The following is a 24,110-nucleotide window of genomic DNA, read 5'->3' as shown; positions in this document are numbered from 1 at the left end:
GTTTGTTAGTGAAAAAGTGTGAACATATTGTAATAGAAAGAAATTTCATTATCGTGTAATGTCCGGGTAAAATCGATAACGATAAAACTATTTCAACACTTCTTCAAAACATTGCAGATTGTGTACGAGTAGTGTTGATAAATAACGCATGTTGAAAATATGGATATCAAAAGGAGTACTTTTAAAGTGAAAAGCAACTCCAAAGTAAGTCGAATTAGATAATTCGCTAACATGATTTTTCTGTAAATGATTTAGGAAAGAAACTTTTTGTTACTTTGTCAAGTAACGCTTAGTACCACTTTGTTTGCTTGTTTACTAAAATCAAGTTTCGGCTGTGAAGTTACACACGGTTCTTGGCTGTTAGAGGACGGAGCCGCCAGATTAGGAGTATATATATTTGGCATTTATAATCATCCACCGAATTCGGGTCACAAATTATATGGGCTGATGAAGGAGGGTCTCCAAATTAAGAATATGTATATAAGTATAAATGTAACTTCTGGTTTCCAATAACAATCAGACTTCTGTATTGCCTTATATATTGAATCAGAGTTCTTAAAATTGCCAATATTAGTGTATTTGAAAACTTAATCACGGAAATTTTGTAAAGTTACCGCAAAGGTACAAATTTATTTAATTCTGCTAAACATACTCTGGCAGTCGTTAAAGTTAGCCAATTAATGGGTAATTCACACTTCTATACAAAATTTTTCTATTCAGTGTTTTCAGACATTTTCTTTGACAGAAAAGTTCGGCGTATGCTTTTGTACGAATACTTTCACATCGAAACGAAATACAGCAAAGTGACGCAAATTGTCGGCAATTCTCATCTTTAAACGTTTTGCCAGGCAAATGCGCTATTTTTTTATTAACGATTAGCACGAAAAGCAAAGCGTTAATTCTGAGATAACCTTTGCTTTCTTCACTCTGTTATATTATGAATTGTCAAGGAAAACGAGGAAAGATGTATGTGAATCAGTTATAAGCCTTAATTGAGTATTTTACTATGTGTAATTATGATGTTTCATCTTTTTTCCTGTATGGTTCTCAGTATTTAGCCATTATACATATGACTAGCGCAATTTTAGTAATGATATTGTAAAGTCACTGATTAAATATTAGAAATATAAATAGGTTATACACGTCGATCGGTATGAAATCTCTCTACAAGACACGTATAAGTTAGCTAACTGGTTACCGAAAGGTTATCAGAAAATAATGCATTCGTTATTCGATTGGTTACTTTTGTTCTAACCTCGGTAAAAAAAGTAACTACTTCTTTAAATATACGTCGGTGTGATTATTTTACTCACTCTCTCTCACAAACATACATTTTACTGCTCTGATTTGCGGACTATTTTGGAAACTATCTATTACTCTTCTGTTAACAGCATTATTTTCACGGCTATTTGGTTAGCTATCTGCTACTGAAAATCGTTTCATAAATTTTGTTGAAAGTAAATCTAAAATTAAAAAATCGCAAAGTTCCTACATGTAAAACAAAAGAATATGCTGACAGAGCCATCATCAGATATAGCAAAGTTGATCCTTTTAACCATTATCGAGAGATTATGGCGGAAATTAATAAGAAATTTGGGTTTAGCGTCTCCAGTAGACTTGTACGAAGGCGTCTCAATGATGCTTAGTTGTTGTACGAATAAGTCGAAAAAACCATTGCTGTCATAAAGAAACATTAGTTCACGACAGAACTTTGCCAAAGAACATTTAGAAATGGACTGCAAATTTGGAAAAAGAGTACTTTGGAGCTTTGAAATAAAAGGGATTAAACCCAATGGAAAACTTGTGGAGCGATGTTAAAATGCAGATTGCTAAGAAAACATTCAAAAATGCTAAAGAACTTATAAACTGGGATCGAGAAGGCATGGCACGCAATTCCACAAAGTAAGTTCCAGAAGTTAGTGGAGAGTTTGCCTCCACGATACCAAGCAATTTTGAAAAATTGTGGTCACACTACAAAGTGGGTGCTTAAAAGCAACAACAATGAAACATTCCAAATAAAGTTTCTAAAATTCTGCAGAAGGTTATCTATGGCAGAAGCGCTCTAGTGTGCTATTGCTATCTCCAGACCAAAATATGCAATTGGAAACTGAATATTTTTTTTTTAAGATTTTTTGAAAAAATATATTTTATACATATATATTTTTTTCTTAATCCACAATTTATTCTATGCTAAAGAAAAAATTCAATTTGCTTTCTGTTAATAGTAATAATAAACGGGTCCCCACACCATAAAGGAGCTAGGAGCTACTTCGCAAAGAAGAGGGAGTGTGCAGAAAGAAGTATTGGCTACGAACTCACGGCGGCATGCCAGGTTGCTAATGGGAGGGTACAACATGAGCAGGTTCAAAGTTGTAATCAACCTCCCCAGGAATAAGCTTAGGCTCTTGGTCGCATTTTATACTGGCCACGATAAATAGGCATTTATATAACATGGGCCTATCTTCTTGCACTAACTGCCGGTTCTGCGACATGGAGCCTGAAACACCGGAACACCTGCTGATCGACTGCACAGCAGTCTGCAGACGCAGGATTAAGGCCCTCGGATCCATGTTTCCGGACAGGAATTGCATCGACTCATTAGCACCCAGTAAAATATTGGAATTCATCGACATGCTTCGGCTAAGTGAGTCCATGTGATTTAGGAGAGGGCACAATAGACACAAGTTGCGGTGCATTCCTCATGAATAAATCTAATCTAATCTAATAATAAACGTCCTTTTAGTACATGCTCAAAGTGTATTATTTCTTTGTCCACGATTTCAAATACATACATACACTTCCGACTATCTTCAGCTATATATAATTGTAAATTTGAAAAAGTTCCACTAGATATTGTAGGTTCTGAGAAATGAATAATTTTTTTTTATGAACTTGAGTTGAACACTTCATTTAGAGTCGTGTTTTGGTTGTGTGTTTGTAAAGTTATGCAAAATGCCAAATAATCAAGTAATTAACGCGTAACCAATAAATTCGCATATTGCCATTAGATGAAGAAAAGTGATCTCAGCAAATAGCAGCTAGAATTAATTTTGGGAATTCAACTATTGTTCGTCTTTTACAAAATAAGACAATTGAGATGTATTGGAGCGTAAAATGAGTTTAGGTCGTCCTCGAAAGTCAACTGAGAGAATAGATAACTTACTGCGACCGGTTTAAAAGTGCATTTTATATTATAGCGAAGATGCAAAATTTTCACCAAATGGATTTAAGTGTCGAAACCCTATGTCGACGGATTTTGATTTATTTGTAAGATGCCCTGTAATGTGCTAATAATGGGTACTATTAACGTAAAAAATTAAGGGTGCACGACATTTTTGGGCTAGAAAGTACCAAAATCGGAACAGATTATGTAGTCTGACGAAAGCAAATTTAATTTGCTAAGCTCACAAAATTTGCTTTACCTGCGCCATTCATGTAGTGAGAGGTTCCAGGATAAATGTGTAGTAAAGAAAATTAAGCTTCCTCACACAAATGATTTGGGGTTGTTTTTCATACCATGTTTTGGGACATCTACACTTTGTTGATGGAATCATGAATGCAAAAATGTTAACTATTTTTAGTACCCGCAATTGAAGAGTATTATCCTTATACGGATCGCCTAATCTTCCAGGATGATGCAACGCCATGTTGCGCCAGAATTTTTATTTTTATTTGAACAATATATATAACGATCTAATGATGCAACGCTTGGATTGGCGTGGAAACTCGCCCTATGTAAACTCTATTGAGAACTTATGACACATAGTGATTCGGTATGGTACCGTCATGAGGAAATCAATTGAGATTCTAGTGAATTCCACGCCTTCAGTAATTTAGACAATTAGGAGCTAAAGCAGAAACGACTCGTTATTAGAAGATCCTGTTGTGAAGCATATTTTTAAAACGTTAGTGGTGATTATGATTAATTATACATGAATATAATAAAATGTAAATTTTTGTTAAATTTGTTTAATTAATTCGCTATTCTTTAATTTATGATGCAGTTTTAAAAATAACGTTGATATGTTTTTGCTATCGTTCGATGCTAACAAACTTTTTGTTGCCAAAAATGGAAGCTTCAAACTGAACTTGGTTGACATGTGGTTTCAACAAGATGGCGCTAATGCCACACAGTCTCGCGATTCTATGGCCATTTTGAGGGAAAACGTTTTCGGAGAAAATTCATCTAAAAATGGATTTCCGTAAGTTCGTCAAGACCATGCGATTTGAAGCCTTTAGACTATGTTTTTGTGGGGCTACGTCAAGTCTAAATCTACAGTAGTTGGTTCAACTATTCCAGCTATGAAGACAACATTTCCAAATTGCTATTCCGGCCGAAATGCTCGAAAAAGTTGCCCAAAATTGACTTTCCAATGGACCACCTAAGACGCAGCCGCGGTCAACATTTAAATGAAATTATCTTCAAAAAGTAAATGTCATGAAAGATCTAACGTTTCAAATAAAGAACCGATGAGATTTTGCAAATTTTATGCGCTTTTTTTTTAAAAAAAGTTATCAAGCTCTTAAAAAATCACCCGATATAATACAGGTGTATATGACCCAGTTAGAATTTTTATTTTTATTTGAACAATATATATAACGATCTAATGATGCAACGCTTGGATTGGCGTGGAAACTCGCCCTATGTAAACTCTATTGAGAACTTATGACACATAGTGATTTGGTATGGTACCGTCATGAGGAAATCAATTGAGATTCTAGTGAATTCCACGCCTTCAGTAATTTAGACAATTAGGAGCTAAAGCAGAAACGACTCGTTATTAGAAGATCCTGTTGTGAAGCATATTTTTAAAACGTTAGTGGTGATTATGATTAATTATACATGAATATAATAAAATGTAAATTTTTGTTAAATTTGTTTAATTAATTCGCTATTCTTTAATGTTTCGAAAGATGATCGTTGCACACCAAAATGACGTAGCCCTGCAAGAGATATCTCGTTAATTACGGCAGTGGCGACATATCTGTGAGCATGCGCTTATTGATGTGGAAAATCTTTCGCACATTCCAATTCATGCCCTGCTAGTATTTGGTCTTTTCAACCGTAAAGTAGAAAGTAAGGCAATCTGCCCAAAAAACAACAATGATGACCTGACACAACGCTCCACGGGGCACAATTGATCTCACTCGATATGCCAGCTCGGTTTGCACATTGAGAGTTCTCCTCAGTTCTGTGCAATTATATAATCAATTCTTTAGAAACCACATATACTTAATTCAAGAACTTACCTTTTTTTATAAACGTCTTTTGACCCCATAAACAAAATAAGATTATAAAAAATTTATTAATGATATAAAAAACCGCTTAACTCAAAACATTTTTCCAAATAATGCCGGGCATTGTTGATGGAAAATGGTATATACATATGTATATCTGTATATCTGTATTGTAAAAAAATTCCAAACGAAAATACATATATTAACCAAATAATTTTTTTAAGACATTTTACAAAACAGTTTTGATATGTTTTTGTAAAGTTAATTATAAATTAATTGCACTTTATTCTGCGTTAAACACACATACATATGTACATCTATAATAGGAAAATTAATTTATTCTTAAAATAAATTACATAATGATTCATTTATAAAAAATCGTATATCCACGAATTTTTTTTGAAAATTTCAGCCCATCAAAAAAAGTAAAAATAAGGAGAGACAGTAAATTCGGTTGCACCAAAACTATAATACCCTTCATAAATACAAAATATTTCTTACAAGAACTTGATTCCGATCGTTCAGTTTATATGACAGCTATATCCTACAGTCATCCGATTTAAACAATTTCTGCGGTGACTGCATTATTAGACAATAACTCTTGCTAAATTTCGTGAAGAGATCTTGTCAAATGAAAAAGCTTTTCATACCACACTTCATTCGAATCGTTCAGTTTATATGACAGCTATATGCTATAATGGTCCGATATCGGCCCGACAAATGAGCACAGACGGGCTTGGCGAAAACGACTGCTCGTCTCGCTGATCATTTAGTCATGTATATATTCAATAGGAGCTCTTTCGTTTCCTACTGGTGTTGCAAACCGAGTGGCAAACTTAATATGTATTCCTTATTTTTATTATGTTATTTGATTATCCACGTATTATTAAATTAAAAGAAAACAATTGTTTTATAATTTTAGCCTTCCAGCAGCAGTCGCAGTGCTGAACTTCTTGGTACCCAAACTGGAATTGGATTCCCCACACAATCAAAGAAAATCAATCGATCAAATGAAATAGCGCATTTTTCTGATTGCACAACTAATAAAAGCCTTCATAATGCAATTCGTAAGCTCAATAAAAAAGATCCGACTACTAAAAAAAGGGCTTTGGAAGAGCTGATTCATGACATAAATGAAAGGAGTGTCGAGGAACTTGTGGTAATTTTACCACTTTGGACTAAAATCTACCTTGAATTTGCATATGATCCGATACACAACATACGCGAACTTACACAGGAAGTACAAAAAATGCTTGCATCGAAATGTAAACGCATGATAGCCCCATATTTAAAAGAATTAGTACCCGTTTGGATCTGTTCTCAATTTGATAATTACGTTCCAGCTGCTAATATTGCTCGTGCCAGCTTCTTCGATATTTTTAATGCCAAAACAGACCGTGTTAAGGAAGTCTGTTTACATTGTCAATCAGAGATACTAGAATACATATTTAATAATCTTTCAGAATCGTCAGATAGCAAAAAAGGTACTGACATTTATGCATTTGGCTATAATAAAGTTTACGGAAGCCTCGAACTTCTTGCTTTTTTTACTGAGCAAACGAAAACCGCAGATTTGTCTTCAAAGTCCCACAATATATTACGTTCCATTATAGAGTTTAAGAGCTTTTGGAACTGTGGAAGAAATGGCAATAAATTAACAAGGTTAGTAAGAATTTTCATATTGCATTATGTCGGTAAATTGATATAAAAACTTTAGAAACATTAAATTTTGCAGTAGACATAAAATAGCCTACTTTTGATTGCAATCTCCTATCATAATCGACACATTTTAGCCAAATTTGGTGCAAGAAATTATCTTACATCTTAATGTTACGCTGCTCAAATGGGCGAGATCACGCCTACTTTGGCTCACATTTTTACAATATAGAAATCAAGTGCCAACGATCACAGTCCCTTGTTGTTGTTAATTTTACACCGTAATTTGTATACTTACGGATAAAAATTAACTTCAGTAAAATGAAACTTAATACACGTGTTCCTTGACATATCGGGGGGATGAACGTAATTGCATCATTGCCTCGGGAGCATTAGTCTAATTATATTTTTTTTTTGTTTCAAAGTAGATCTATGTCGCGGCCACTTAATTTCTCTCCGGCTAACTTTTTTTTATTCTTTAGAGAATAGAGAGAAAAAATCAAACGGTGGATGCTGAAGAAACTTAAACCCCAATTATATGGAGTACTTTATTACCGGGATTGTTCTTCATCATGCAAATATGGAAGAGAAGAAAACAAACTGATATAGAAGTTTTCACTGTTTATAAACGTTTGGAAACAATGAAAATGACATACATAACTTAAGAAATTAATTGAAACAAATTTGCTCCAGTATTTAATATTCGCTGTTTTCGATTGGTAATTTTTCTCCTCTCTTGTCAAAACATTGACATGTGAAAAAAACAACAAAATTATCGAATTAAATTGATGTCAGAGACAGTGGCGTAGCTACAACTTCGGGCGCCCGGGGCCAAGGATGTTCTGCCGCCCTCCTTTATCTACCTACGTACAAGTTCCATGAGGTGGTTCGAACAAAAGTGAATTTTTACAAAATATCTTCGATATTAAGTATATAAAATTTAGGTACTAGAAGCCACGCAAACTCTGAAGTTCCAAAATCCTCACAATACGGTTTTTGAGGAAATTGATAGTAAATTTACAAGACATCTTATTAAAAGTCATAGAAAAAACCCATTTCCGCCCTATATCTCGTACATTTTTGACACAATTTGCAGGAATTTTTGCCAGAATTGGAGTTTTTAAATTCCATTTTTGAAAAATTTGGAGAAATAAAAGTATTTGGTACATTCAAAGCATAAGGTAACTGTGAGAGTGACACGTCGCCACGACAGAGTAAAAATAAAGATACTTTTTTTTTGTCACTCCTACGTCGCATTGTGTCGCTCTCACAGTTTGGCCTATCCTTCCACTGAAGTATTTTTCTGAATATTAAAAAACAGCGAAGATCGTTTTTCCGCCTCCAAGACGTTGCGCCCGGGGCGACGGCCCCCTTTTTATGCCTTTTAAATGGCTGTACTTTTCGTCTATAATAATTTCTGTAAAATATTTAAATATGTATATATTCTTATAGGAGAGCGTGGTTCAAAGCAATACACAATATGATTTTAAACACATCTCTGAATGCCATAATATCTGAATGGAAAAAGGATATTATTGAAATATGTTTCTCAGGAATTGATGAAAGCGATCGGATATTATCTCTGCATATATGGCAATGCATATTGCTTGTACAATCAACCTACGATGATTGGTAAGTTCAAATATATGTATTATAATTTACGGATTTTAGTAATAAGAATAAGAACTAAGATAGAAATACTCTAAAAAAAAGAACACAAAAAGACATGGATATATATACATTGTGACAAAAAAGTACCCGGAAATTGCAAATTAAACGCAAAATATTTAATTATTCATCAATATTTATTTTGTCGCCTTAAAGCAATCCCCACCAGATGTAATACACTTATGCCACGATTTTTCCAGTACTCGAAACAGTCCTTTTAATAAGCACTTTTTGGGATGGCCTTCAGCGAATTTAGTTTTATCTCTTCGATTGACTGAAAACGGGCTCCATTTCGATGATTGTTGACATATCTTATCGGCAGTTGTACTGCTCTTCATGAATGTGGGATCGGAATTAGCAGGATCAAACATGTCCAAGAGACATGTTTATGATGCTCTTTTTGAAAAAAGCTTAATCGGGACGAGTCGAGCAAGAACGCGTTTCATACCCAAAATATGCACCAAAATCATTCGAACGAACTCGCGAGAGATGTCAAGCTCTATTGCCATCCTTCTAACTCTTGCCTGACGATTATCATCAACTCATTCTTGCCTTTTTTAATATTTTCTTCAGTTGAAGAGGTCCACAACGAGTTATGTCTTCAACGATCTCTCGACCATCTTTGAAGGCTTTATACCACTCGTAGGCTTTTTGATAAAACTGAATCACCGTAAGCATTTTTCATTATTTGCAACTATCCCGCGCATAAAATTTGGTTAGAAGTACAAAATTTGAAATAAATTCGTTGTTCGATATTTTTATCCATTGTAAAAGTCGCAACACACTAATGAGGTGTACCGACTTAAGTAGCTGATGTAAACAAACTGGTTGACAGATCGCGCTCATCAACTTAGCAAAATACATTTTTTGAAACATCATTTACCCTGGGAATTTAATTACATTTTACAGGTTTTGTCACAATCCATGTATAAAAGAGCATTTATTTCTGTAGTAGGAGGAGTTTAATTCCAACATTAATGTTTTTGTAATATGTATGTAAATAATGTAATATTTTGTGGGAAGATAACAATACAAGCAATGAAAATGAAGCCACTGCTAACTCTTACACCTGGTTCACTTTTTTTCATTTTAATAACCAAATATTTTGCAAAGAGAACACATTATTCACACAGATACATATATTACATGAGTAAAATATTTTTGTTCTTCTTGAATAATTAAATTGTTTCTCAATTGAAGCCCGCACAACTTAAATTATATTATATAATAATCGATAAAAAGAATGCTGAAGGATAAGTTTATGAGCCAAACAATTCATTTAATTTTTCCAGTGAGATGAGAGTATTAATACTTAAAATCAACTTTAAAATAGGGAATATTATTGCCCGATCAGTAAAGACAACTAATGAAAACAATATTAGAAGCGGTCCTTAAGTTATGATAATCATTAATAAATATATTTACAAATATTTGAATACTAAATTTACTCTATTTGTAGGTATATACATTTGGACTTCAGCAATTCGGTTGAATACAGGCTGTGGAGTTTGCTTCAAAATAATTTCTTTAATAACTATGAAAGCATCTGTCCTAAAATGTTACCATTTTGTTCAGCATTAATATCAATTCGTATTAATAATTTCGACTGGTATATTTTTATGAAATTGTTTCTAGAAAAACTAAAACATGTTTTTTGTTCTGAAACCTTTAAGCCTAATGGAACAGATCATCTAGCTATGTTGAATTCATATTTTGACTGTTTAAAGCTGGTATTAAATAAGATGAATAGTTCGGAAATATCGTTTGATGAGAAACAACGAAATACCTTGGAACTTTTACATAAAAACATAATTGATCCTACTAAATGGTTACTCAGAGCAAATATAATTAATTCTTGTAAAACATTTTTCGATTCAACTCTTCAAATGTTTGCTGACATTCAAATAGAAAGTGAAGATAATGATCAAATACAAGCATATCTTTTAAAGGAATTCTGGAATTCGATATTTGATTTGGTAGCTTCACTAATTACTGATACAGAACATTATCCCGAGGGATTATTGATATCTTCCAAAGTCTAGTTAAATTGAATCAAGAAGGCATAAGTAATAAGTTGGACTTATTATTACCTATTGAAGAAAAAGATAGAAATCAGATTAAATTAAAAAGCCTAGCCTCCGAATTAGTTAATCATTGCTTAAAACGAATTTCTGGTAAAGAATGCGAATCTTGTCTAAAACACCTGTTGTTACTTATGGATCTATTTTCCGACACCAAATTCCATATAAATATTACAAACAACTTCGATATTATAAAATCTTTGGAAATATTTATTGACTTAATACCTATGGCGAATGAAAATCTTTACGTTGATATTGCCAAAAATATTTTCAACTTTTTAAATTACTTGGACGGTGATCAACAATTCGATTTTATCAACAATAGACTAATCTGCGTAAGTGGCTCTAGAATTTTTTTGTTAACTTGATAACAAGCATGTGTTCTATTTTCAGGTATCTTCTAGGCATATGCAAATTTTGATTACTGAGCGTTTATTGTTGCAACCATTGAAAATTGGAAAACGTAAAGATATATTGTTATCCAGCCCAGATGTCAGGACAATAATAAGTGATATAACAAGAGAAGCATTACTCGAGAAGTCGAAAGAAAAAATTAATTGGTTGCAAACACTGTTTCTACAAAATGATAGTGGTAATTTCTTCATTGGTTCCACCTCATTGGATGAACTGCTAAGCATAATTTTTGAGCCTCTTGAAAGAGATGACAACTATGAGCTGGTTGAATTATGTAGCCAAATTATTTCTAAAGTGTTGCCGAAGATATTTTCATGCGGAAGTGTGTTTATTGAAACAAAAACCAAATCATTCATTAAACTATTTTCGTTTTTGATTAAATCGTCAGCAAATATTTCCCTTAGGGAAGAAACACTTTCTGAGCTATCCAAATGTTGGGAAAGTGTGTTATGCGATGAACATATCGTAAATGAAGTGACAACTTTACATTGCATTTCAAATTTGCGAATGATGAACACGCTTACCGTGTCCAATATATCAAAAAGTGCAGATTTTATAATTCGTTTTATATTCCGCAGTACTGCCAAATACACTACAGCTCAATTGAGACTTACTGCTCAAAATAATCTAATAAATATGTTTACTACGACTAAGGATATTTCTGCATTGCACGAAAAATTGAAAAATTATACTTTATTTATGGAAGCCATAAATGGCATTGTTTCCACAAAAGTAGAAGTGCACTATGAATGTTTAGAACTTCAGACCATAATCACAATTTTAAAGAGATCACTTTTGAACGTATATATTATCAAAAGATTACAAGAAAATGATTGTAAAGAAATGAGCACAATAAATCGCCAATTATATGATGAATTGCTCAATTGTATAGTTCTTACATCTGCTGCAGAAAGTGTTTTAAACATTAAACCTGAGGTAAGAGTTATTTGTTTGTTGCATGGTTTATATATGTAAAAATATTTGTCTATATGTACATTTCTATATCAAGGCTAATTCATACTCTGAATAATGTATTCTGTTTGCAAGCTTCAAGAAATATTCAACTGTTTTTATACCCTGAACAGAGTATGTTAAGTTTGTCACGGACATAAATGAGCAGCATGATAAGCTGAGTTGATTTAGCCACGTCCATCATTCTGTATATACACGAAGTTTTTGAGATATCGATCTGAACTTTGGCACACGTCGGTTTGTCGGAACCGTCAATATCGGACAACTATAGCATATGGTATACCTGTCATACAAGCTATCCTATCGAACTCAACATATACATACATGTCTCTTCCTTCCTTCCTGAGAACAAGCCTTTTTTTCCTCTCCTTACCTTTTGCTGATCTGATCAAAAAGCTCCTAGCCCCCATAATTAAATAAGAATTTCAAACTTCCGGTTGGCTTTATGCCATATACATATGTATGTATATCAGTCAATATGTAAGCCTTAGCAAAATATGTATAAATATAGTATAATATTGGGCTACTATTGGTATTTTAATGACAAAAATGTGCGATATTGATCCATGAATTACCGCAGCTTCCATATACTACTACAATGTGACAAAAAAGTAAAGTTTACATATGTTTTTTAAGATATTCAATGTATTCAAATTCGCAAAATAACTGCTATTGAGCTGTTTCCTGATTTTTACACTCCTATCTTCTAATTGCTGATAGTATTCGATAAAATATTCAATTGTCTGAGGTATGTTGACTATATTCTCGAGTAATGAGGAATTTGGTATCCTCTTGTCGAATGGCAGCTGTATACAGGCAATTATAGATGCGTAATAGGTTGGTAAGCCTCCGTGTTATTAGAATTATATTATAATGGCATGCTATTGTTAATATGTACTTTAAAATACAGTTTATATTTGATGATTTTACATTTAATAATATTAATTTTGCAGGAATGTGTTGCTCTGAAGATTTGGATTGAAGAAGTACAGGATCAAATTAAATTTTTGATTCAAAATGAATCTATTCTATCGGAAAAAGTACATGAGATTCTTCTTCGAAATGCTATAGAAGCTGACGAAATATCGTATTGTCGTTCTTTACACATATTAACTTACCATCACCGATATTTGCCGTTCGAAGAAAGCGCATCAATCGTTTTTAACGAGGAACTTTTCAAACATCTTATTGCTAAAGACGCTTTATCAGCTTACATTAATTTCTTACAGGTACATATTTATATAATATAATTTTTCGACAAACTTTTAGAGTTATTATGTGATGTTTAGTTATGAAACTCTACTCAGTTGAATTCAACTTCAGATCAACCGAACTATTTTTATGGTACTACGATGGTGACATGATCATTTTTTTCCTGGTGACATCAATTCTCACGGTTCTACGCGCCGTGCAGATATTTTCTTGATATTTAATTACCAATAAAACCTTGAATTACTTCTTGTTCAGAAGTTAAATTTTCTTTACTATACCAAAAAGAAGTTTTAATGTTTTGAAATTTAATTGCTTTAGTGTTCCTTCAACTGAGTAGAGTTGCAAACCATTGTAGGGATATAAAGTTTGGCTTACACCTGAAAATATGTAGCCGTTTTAAAGCCTTGCGAATTGCTAGAATACGCAAAGGTCGGTTATAACCGATATTAGATATTCCTTACTTGTTATGTGACTAGCTTTGCGTTCTATTACTACGAATATAATCAGTGGTAACATGTTACGGTACAACTTATACCCCTATAGTTGGTAGTATATTAACCTTGGCTATCCAATCCATTCAAATTAAATTATTTAAACTGTGCGCACGACATAATTGACATAACTTTTTGCCAAGCTGGAAAATTTTTTGTACCCTGACCAAAGAATAATAAGTTTGCCACAATATTTGTAACATCAAAAAACAAATGTCGGTGACCCGATGAATTATATGTATTGTATATCTAAATGATCAGCGTGACGAGCTGAGTCGATTTAGCCATATCCATCTGTCCGTCTGTCTGTATGTATATGCGCGAGCTAGTCCTTCAGTTTTTGAGATATCGATCTGAAATTTTGAACGCGTTACTCATTAATCGGAACCGCCGATATCTACTATATCATATAGCTGAATCAAATGCTTGAATGGAGAATATTTTTGGGATCGCGTTCTCAATTTTTGCCTTTTTGTAGAGCGGAAAATTTTGTATTAAAATATCACTTTCTTAAAGTTGCGCACTTGTTTGCTTTGGAGATAAATAATTTTATTGCTAAATATCAAAAAATTCCTTATAAAGTACATGGGTAAAGAAAAAACAATAAATTTTGCCCATTTTAAACTGAAAATAAAGATCTTATAAGGAACCATTTTTAGAGCAGTAAATTCCTTACAAAACTATGAGCTTTCCGATTTATGAAATTTTTCTTCATTGAGTTATAAAATTAATAAGAAAAAACTTCAACCGTTAAGATCTTTTAAACGGTTAGGCTTACGAAAAATCGTAAGATACCTTTTTATTAGAGTTTAAAATTTCTTACAGAATGAATAAAATAAGATACTTTTTCAAGTAGTTGAAAGTTGATTTTTTCAGATAATATGAAAAAATAGAACATTGTCCGTTACAATTAGAGCTCATATTTGGACAGACTTCCTTATCTATTCTTCGAAAAAAAATAATTCGATTTCTGTTTACCCATCTTAATGTTCATAGGTTGCTATATTAATAATAATGGGTTGTCAAAAAAGTCTTGCGGTATTTTTATTGATTTTTTTAATTGAAATTGAAATGAATTTTTGATGACTCATGCCCAGCTCTTGACCGATGCTACGGCTGCTACTATGCCGGTCTCTTTCGATCAATTCAGCGATTTTATCGCAATTTTCGACGACAGGCCTTCCGGAGCGTGGCGCATCTTCGACCACCTCTACACCAGAACGAAAACGTTGAAACCATCGTTGTGCGGTGGAAATGGAAACTGTATCGGGTCCATAAACTACACAAATTTTATTGGCGGCTTGAGATGCATTTTTGCCTTTATCGTAGAAGCACTGTAAAATATGCCGTATTTTCTCTTTATTTTGCTCCATGTTTGCGACGCTATAACTCACGAACGACTTAAAAGAAACGACAATCAATCAAACACGTGTTAGCGCGTGAAATGAGCTTTCCAAAAAGGTATAGCATGACTCGATGCGACGAATAAAATTAGAACTACGCGCTTTCAGCGCCAAATAGCGAAAATACCGCAAGACTTTTTTGACAACCTATTATAATCTAGGTATAACTTTTATGTATGTAAGTCAACATTTATTTATTTTCAATTCGTTTTAGTATCAAACTCCGCGCCTGAATTACCGTAGTATTACCGTAAGCAATATTTTTGATTGTGCAAAATCAAAAGATATTTGGATAAAATGTGCAGCCTTGCGCTGTCTTGTAATAAATAATTTTAACTGTGATGAATTAAGGATCAGTGACAGAAATGTAATCAAGCAGTTGTTGGAATCTGTTCGATCAATTAATGAAAATTTTTATATACGAAATAAAGTGTAAGACTTATTACTTTTTATATTTACCATAGTGTATGTAAATAAAATAATTACTTTTTTTAGAGAAATAAATGAGCTTGAGTACGGGGCCGTTATTGAACTAATTGAATACATTCGACTCTTAACAGAAATACTTAAAAAAATACCTTTGAGTCTAGGTGCTAAAGATTGGGATAACATTATCATTGGACTAGGTTCTTGGGTACCAAGCGTACATAAATCAATCGAAAATATTGAAAACCCAAAGGTTTGTTTTGTAAACATGTGTAGTGTGTATTGTAATTTTTCATAGTTGTATTTGCCGTTACAGATGACGTTATTTACGATCAATATTTGTAAGCTATTTTCTACGTTCCTACAGTTTATAAAAGGCGAGAAGGAACGTAGTTCAACCACATTGCTGCAAGATATGGTAGATGAGTGGGAGTCGTTATTTTCAAAGGATGCAATTTGCAAAATATTCGAATCGTTTTTTGGTCTTTTACATCTACAAGGTAAATATTTACACAGCAAAAATTTAAAATTACAGGCTTGGTTAGATAACGCCTCATTAAGGTATCTATGTTATTCAGGGTTGTTGTGGAAGCATTTTCATTAGTGTCACAAAATCTGATTATTTTTGTTTTGTTTGAGTATGAATGATTTTACTGCATATCTGAATACATAAATTAAAAGTTATTTCTCAATTCTCTCATCTGTAAGTGATAAAATTAGATATCTATGTACATGTTGTTACAATACATATTGGAAAAAATCTTTGCAAAAATAGTGTCCCTTAAGGTATACTATCTTAAGTCTAAAAATTATCGAAATCGGACCATAACTTTTCAATTCTGCAAATACGAAATCTATTACCGTAAATATCGGATACTCTGTTCGAAATAGTAATGAAACATCTTTGATCTTTGAAACCTGTGAAAAACCAGTTATAATTCTAAGGTCGGCACTTCCTTTTTTCGTTTTTGCAGTTTAGTAACTGCTCAATAAAAAATAGTGATTACAGTCACATGTTATTACTTTTCGAAAACTTGAGTGTGAAATACAAATATAAATACAAATTTCATATTTTTATCTATGTATATTCAGAATTTTAGACAATCTCGCTACAGCCACTTCTACTGCCAATACGTACGTTTTAAAGCTTAGTTGGATTTACAATTTTAAACAGTAAATCTTGGAAAGGGATAAGTTAATAATAAGTAAAGTGTATATATGTAGGTACATTTAAAGCTGCGAGAAATCACATGGAGATTTTGAAGTAATATCTCGCTGTAAGTGGAAGTTCGACTGTGTTTCGTACATTACCGTATATTTTGAAACTTTTTTCATGATTTCATGAAAACTTATAAAGTGACATAACTAAACATTAACATTAGTGTAAATTTAAAAAAAAAGTCTATCTGCGCTGAGTTATAGATTAAGGTTTAGAAAAGAATGACATTTTGCTGCTCTCCAACAACTTTGACTTACATACTTACACAAATTGTTAAACAATTAGATTTTTCCTTGCTTTCCATGAAAGGGTAACATTTTTTTATTTTCAGAAAAGTTCACACCTGAATACTTCATGGTGTGTTTTAGGGAATTAAAAAGCGTAATAATACTTTCCGATTTTGATGTCATTTACAACGTAAGTATTCGTTATATTTCATTGATAATTAATATAATTAATATTTTATATAGTTTTGCAAGTATAGTCGAACCACATCTACGGAAAATGTTTTCAACATTTTGCTCAAAAACTTCTTTAACCCTAACATATTTTTAAAACGGACCTGCCATCATATTTTGCACGAATTAACTCATGCCTATGTTGTTGACGACATTAAGAAAGTTCACACATTAAATGATAACTTGAGTCATGGTGGAAAAACTCAGCATTATTTAAAGTTATTTGAAGGGGTTTTAACATCTCAACTTAATTTTGTTAATAAGTATATATCAGAATTCAGGTAATTATATAATGTTGTAATATTTATTTTAAATTAATTATTTTTTTGATTCATTATGTAGTTTCAAAATATCTGAAATAGATGAATTCGAGCCTATTGATGTTGAAATGGGATTTAGCTATTTCTTGATGTGGGACTGCATAATACATACCTGTGTTAAATCTCCACTCAATATACGCAATATATACACTTCTTGGCTTTATGAAAACAAATTCTTCGAGGTAAATTTTAAAGTTTCTTATATTACTTCATAAACTGGAACTGCAAATATATACATACATATGAAGCATCTTATACCGTTGTGTAGTCCAGGGGTGCTTATGCAATAGCTCTTTTGGTTCCGAAAAACATCTTTTATAACAAACACCGCATTTCTAAAAACAGAACGCCAAATGATCACAGCAAACAAGTTTCTCGAACTAACTAAATTTACATAGCTATATCATGTAATTTTTATACTCTTGCAACATGTTGCTACAGAGTATAATAGTTTTGTTCGCCTAACGGTTATGTGTATCACCTAAAGCTAATCGAGATATATATAGGGTTATATATATATACATATATATGTATGTAAATGATTAGGATGACAAGTTGAAATACGGGATTGTTTGTCCGTCCGTTCAAGCTGTAACTTGAGTAAAAAAGGTACGAGTTTGTAGATGGGCGTTTTCGGACCACTGCCACGCCAAGAAAACGCTATTAACCGAAAACCTATAAAGTGCCATAACTAAGCATTAAAATAAGATATAAAACTCTAATTTGGCACATGGAATCGCAGTGGCAATGGGCATCTGTGGGCAAAAATTGGTCCCGTCCTCTAATAAGTTTAATTTACTATCTCCTGAACCACTAAAACTACAACAACCAATTTCGCCTACCGCAAATATCATAGCAACTTCTACCGACAGTGTGAAAATGAATGATCACTCTCCATCAAAAATCCATTTTTTTTTATTTCTTACTACTCCTAAAGCTGATTTCGTTAATTATTAAATCGTAAAGCAGATGAACTTCTCATTAGAAATGAGATATATTTTTTCAAAAGACTGCGGCCGAAACCTTTTTATTACGTTCGCTAAAAACTCCTATACGACCATGAAATTCTGTTTAACGTAAAAATTATTTGAGGATTACAGAACTTAACAAACAACATTTAAACATACTTTTTAAAGGTGGCAAACTAACACAAAAAATATCGCACCTTTTTTTTAATTTTACGTCAGATTAGAAAAAAGGTTATAAATCTCACTAACCAATTTTTATAAATAATATGAGAAACAGCAACTACTGTTTATTGTTAAAGTCACATTATTTTAATTTTAGATACAATTTTTTCTATTCTAGCATATGACTAAAACGAAGTGCATTATTTGAACAATATTACATGCCATTGTGGCGTGATTTATTTATTTATAAAAATATGCTCTTCCATTTCAATGCTTGTTGGATTAATTTGTTTTAATGATTCTTATTTTTCAGAAATTTTTGCTTTTTGTTATACGGGCGATGCCAGTAGAAGTTTTAAAAAACCATGATAGTAAATTTCTATCGTGTGAAATTTTCAATCGTCTTTCCCGGAAACAACTTAACGGTTTGTATTAGTTATTGTGTCTTCAGTATTGTACAAAAAATCATTATCTTCTTCATCCTCGGCAGAAAAATAAATATTCTGTTCCGTCTGGTATTCTTCACTCTCAACCAATTCTGAACATGATATATAGTCTTTGACAGGCAAAAAGGTATCAGGCTCTAAGTTTTCAGTTAATACTGGGGGCGGCGCCAGATGTATGTTGAGATTAGATATAAATTTATTTATCCATACTGTGAGATTGTTTGCTAAGACTTGTTGATATTCTCTTAGGTTACTTGTAGTGTAGAACTCATTATCTAAATTTTAAACATTTAATGAAAATAATTATATTTTAAGAACTTTGATATAGGAGATCAGCCGATAAATTAATATATTATTACATTATATTTTCATTTAAAAAACAGAGTTTATTATTTATGGGAAATAATCGCTTGTAAAAATTAATAGTTTTAGAATTTACATACCTGTGAAATTCCTAATTTGCTCCAATATAACTGCGCAAAGAGTTGACCGCTCATCTATCAAAAACTGGTCGTTAAGTAAAAAATCTCTCATTTCCTCAAATAACACACAAATAATCTTTCTTATTTGACGTCGCTGCTTACGAAGTATATGCTTTTTGAGTCTGCGACATTGTCGCTTCTGCAACACTTTAGCAACTCTTTCTAAACGCTTTTCTTCTTCAATATAAGAAAGCGCTGTATTTATGCTATAGGACACAACTTTAGATTTGTGATCCAAATGATGTTTTAACGACTTTATTTGACGTTTTCTAAGAAAACTCTTATGTACGTCTAGTGTGTAACGGACGCGCTTTACATCGGGCATAGCCAGTTGCTCTATGCGTGTCGTACAATTTGGCATAATAATCTTTTTTTGGTAATATCTAGGTCTTTTTCGAGGAGCAGCCACATTTTCTCGCGGGGTGGATAAGTAACACATATGTTCCTCTTTGGTAAGAACATCACGGTCAATTATTACGCTACCGGTATGCTTACAGGCATATTCGGGGTTGTATTGTGGGCACACGCAAAAGAATTTGTATCCATATAAAAGTGGCGCCCGTTTGGGTCTTTTGTATTTATGTTTTATGGAGGCGCACTGAGTTTTTCGTTGATGCAGCAATGCTTTCGCGGCCTCGAGTTCTTGTGAAACGGTTAGTTTCTTGACTGGGTCCAGTTGAATTTCGATTACACTAGGAATTTTATCAAATGTTGAATACATTTTAAATATTTGATGATCTTAATAAACTTAAATAACAGAATAAGAAAATGTTTTTTCTGGCATTTGATTGTTATTTTTTTATTTTTATAGATGAAAATTTAACTCTCGAAAGGTATGCTTGCCATTTATATATTGAAGTTTTGAAAAAATTACCAGCAGTAGTTCGGAAGTGGTGGAGTGTTTCCCCATCCCGCCAAAAAGCTTTTGTAGATAAATTAACTATTAATTATGTTTCACCTTTAATCTGCGAAGAGGAGTTAAAGGCAATTGGTGCTAATAAAGAGAGACATGAAAATATGCAAGTAAGTATAATGTTAATATTTAATACATCAATATTTATCCTAAATATATAAACATTTATAAAGGTGTCCGTCCATTACTCAACAAGAGAAGTTATAGCAACGTATTTCATTGATGATGTACGAACAGAACTTACGATTACACTTCCATCTAATTATCCATTAGGTCCGATTAAAGTTGATTGCGGAAAAAGTATTGGGGGCCGCTTATCATCACGTACCGATGGCATGCAGCTAGCGTTATTCTTAATGCATCAGGTAAGCTCTTATTATATTCATATTATATTTAAACAATCTTAATGAAATAAGTAAGAAAAATCTTAAAATGATTAGCCAAAAATATTTTTTGTTTAAAATCATTCCATACACATTTTGTACTTTGATATACTATATGTATTGTTCACAACAAATGAACCCCGGAATCCTGATTAAAGCAAAATCAACAAAACACTACAGCGATGAATTTGTTTACCCCGTACAAGTTTATAATATGTGTACATAAGTGCGCCATGAAGACAACGCTACAAACTCCGATCAAAATTAAGTTCTTGTATGGAAACGGTACAACCGTTGTTAACATTTTTTTATTAGAGTGTAAAAACAGCTCCTAGCATAAAAAATATTACCAAATTTTACACGAATTTATTTGTGTATTTGCTATCATTAAAATTGCAATCTTTTTCACTTTCTTTGTATTATCTTTCTATCTATACTATTTTTATCGATTGTCTCACATGACTAAATTAATTAATAACAGGATGAGTTCTTTGCTTTCTTCGCTTATTTTTAAATTACCCATAGCACCATAGATAAAATAGATAATAGTTAAAAAATCATAAACTCTCGTGCTGTTGCAAAACTCTTGCATGGTGCAGGGGTTGTAGGGATTTCAAAGTTTTACAACCCCAAAATAGGCAATGGCTGCAAAATATGCTACACCAAAACCTGTGTTAATTTTCGTGCAATGAGGAAAAACAAAATCATTTCAACGCTGTAATTTTACATACACACAAACTTTTCACAGATATTTATGTTACTGCAGTGGGGTGTTCTTATGCCCTTGCATATTTTGGTATATGACTTTTTTTAATTTCGTGCAGGAGCAAGAGAATCCCCCTAATATTACCGAACTGACTAATATAGCACATTGTTAATTAATTTTCATACAGAACGGAACAATAATAGATGGACTAGCGCTGTGGAAGAATAACTTGGATAAAAAGTTCGAAGGAGTCGAAGAATGTTACGTGTGCTACACCGTTATTAATCAAGATACCTATCAGTTACCTAAACTCACATGCAAAACTTGCAAAAAGAAATTTCATGGATCGTGTTTGGTGAGTACCATTTTATATAAAATTCATAAATTTTTTATCACTATATTTGACAAAGGATAAAGTTTAAAGTGAATTTAATAATCATCCAATATATGGTATATTTAAGAAAAAAAAACCAATTAAATAAAAAATCATTGGGTATGGTATTGAAATTATTTTTGCATTTAGAAAATTTGCATGTTTAAATAAAATTAAACTAACATTTTTATGTGAATATATGGTGAAATATTTAGGAAATTTATGCTTTCGAAGCATTGTAGAATTTGTTTGTATTGTTAAATTGTATGAATATTTCCCACTATTTCTTGTCCACTGTATTTGGGATGATTATCTTCAAACAATTATAAATCAAAATTCTTTTCACCAACGTCGTTGCTTGAAAATATATTACAACCAGGGCTCCAATTGTTCATTAAAAATAATTGAATTGTGTCCTGGTGTTAATTAATTTTAAAACATATTTATGTTTCTTTTTATGTTAGTAATAGGTTGTCAAAAAAGTCGTGCGGTATTTTCGCTAGTTGGCGCTGAAAGCGCGTAGTTCTAGTTTTATTCGTCGCATCGGGTCATGCTATACCTTTTTGAAAGCTCATTTCACGCGCTAACACGTGTTTGATTGATTGTCGTTTCTTTTAAGTCGTTCGTGAGTTATAGCGTCGCAAACATGGAGCAAAATAAAGAGAAAATACGGCATATTTTACAGTGCTACTACGATAAAGGCAGAAATGCATCTCAAGCCGCCGATAAAATTTGTGTAGTTTATGGACCCGATACAGTTTCCATTTCCACCGCACAACGATGGTTTCAACGTTGTCGTTCTGGTGTAGAGGTGGTCGAAGATGCGCCACGTTCCGGAAGGCCTGTCGTCGAAAATTGCGCTAAAAACGCTGAATTGATCGAAAGAGACCGGCATAGTAGCAGCCGTAGCATCGGTCAAGAGCTGGGCATGAGTCATCAAAAATTCATTTCAATTTCAATAAAAAAAAATTCAATAAAAATACCGCAAGACTTTTTTGACAACCCATTATAATGGTTTTTTTTTTTTTCATTATGTTTCACTAAATCATAATACATACCCAGACGGAAAACAGTTTTGGCGCAGCGGGTTTTGGTTCCTTATGATATCCGTAGTTCTGTTAATATCTTTATTTATTTTATTTGAGTAATTTAAATCCGGCGGGCCCTGCATGATTCTGTACCACATAAGAGTAACCGTTAACTTTTAAAGTGGAATATGGTCTTGCATAGCGTCAGTAGTAACCACAGTTCCATAAAATGGGTCGCAAGAGAGCGCAAACCACAGCAGAGGAGCGAAAAAAAAAACAAGTACTATAGTAATTATCCCCGAATTAATATTAAAATTGTATCGGATATCTGCTTTAGAAATTTGTTTAAAAGAGGTGGAATTATCTCAACATTTCCTTTTTGACTGCCCCACCTTTGCGAGGTCAAAATTCAAATGGCTTATACCTTCAGAAAATCAGGTGAACTAGCGGAAATTGAAATAAAACGTTTAAACAGATTTGTGAAAGGTTCAGGCACATTGACGAGACTTGAGATCCGCTTATAGGAGTTTGGCCGGTGTCAATAAGTACTGTCCTTAGCCGTAAAAACTAATTTAACTTAACATATGCAATAGTGTAAAAATAATAATAGATAATAAAATATTAAATGTTAAAATACTCGAAATACTATATATATTTTTTTGTTTTAGCTTGTCAATAAATTGCATTATATGTACAAAACATTTATCTATTTAACTTTACTTACAGTATAAATGGTTTACAACCAGCAGTAAATCAACATGCCCAATCTGTCGAAATGTTTTCTAGTGACGAAATGAGTCAACCAATAAAAAAGACAAGCCAATAGTGGAGAGGGAAGGATGTTGTTCATTCCAAGGCTGCTTACAAACAAAATTAATGGAAACTATAAATATATGTACTAATAAATATTCACAATGTTTTTTGATTCAATTCTGGTGAAAACGCGTTAACACTCTAGATGTATGTAGCATTGACTATCGGTTGTCCATTCAAAGCACAACCGCTATACCTTCAAAGAAGAATATACATATACATTATTTATTGTAATACATTTTGGATTGTTTATATATTGTTATTGCATTGAGCTATGT

The 24,110-nt window shown here is 32.6% G+C and overlaps 2 protein-coding genes across 2 annotated transcripts; one reads left to right on the top strand and one right to left on the bottom strand.

The window, feature by feature from the left end:
- The first annotated feature begins 111 nt into the window (after positions 1–111).
- LOC126763439 (E3 ubiquitin-protein ligase listerin) lies at positions 112–24,107 on the top strand. Its single transcript, XM_050480952.1, is given in 18 exon segments — positions 112–204; positions 6,161–6,900; positions 8,347–8,526; positions 10,022–10,575; positions 10,578–10,978; positions 11,037–11,993; positions 12,983–13,258; positions 15,350–15,567; positions 15,631–15,814; positions 15,878–16,061; positions 17,112–17,197; positions 17,251–17,519; positions 17,581–17,740; positions 19,002–19,113; positions 20,428–20,639; positions 20,703–20,894; positions 21,806–21,973; positions 23,746–24,107. Coding segments are annotated over 18 exon segments (4,998 nt in total). The 5' UTR covers positions 112–159; the 3' UTR covers positions 23,806–24,107.
- On the bottom strand, positions 18,889–20,416 carry LOC126763459 (uncharacterized). The gene is made up of 2 exons (XM_050480994.1): positions 19,578–20,416; positions 18,889–19,409 (listed from the first exon to the last, which is right to left on the bottom strand). Exons 1-2 carry the CDS (start codon positions 20,335–20,337, stop codon positions 19,108–19,110), a joined length of 1,062 nt encoding a protein of 353 aa, XP_050336951.1. The 5' UTR covers positions 20,338–20,416; the 3' UTR covers positions 18,889–19,107.
- Positions 24,108–24,110: the final 3 nt, after the last annotated feature.

This window comes from Bactrocera neohumeralis, chromosome 6 (genome assembly GCF_024586455.1).
Source record: "Bactrocera neohumeralis isolate Rockhampton chromosome 6, APGP_CSIRO_Bneo_wtdbg2-racon-allhic-juicebox.fasta_v2, whole genome shotgun sequence".
NCBI classification, from domain to species: domain Eukaryota; kingdom Metazoa; phylum Arthropoda; class Insecta; order Diptera; family Tephritidae; genus Bactrocera; species Bactrocera neohumeralis.
The sequence above is the reverse complement of the archived record's forward strand: the minus strand, read 5'-3'. Positions and strand labels throughout refer to the sequence as shown.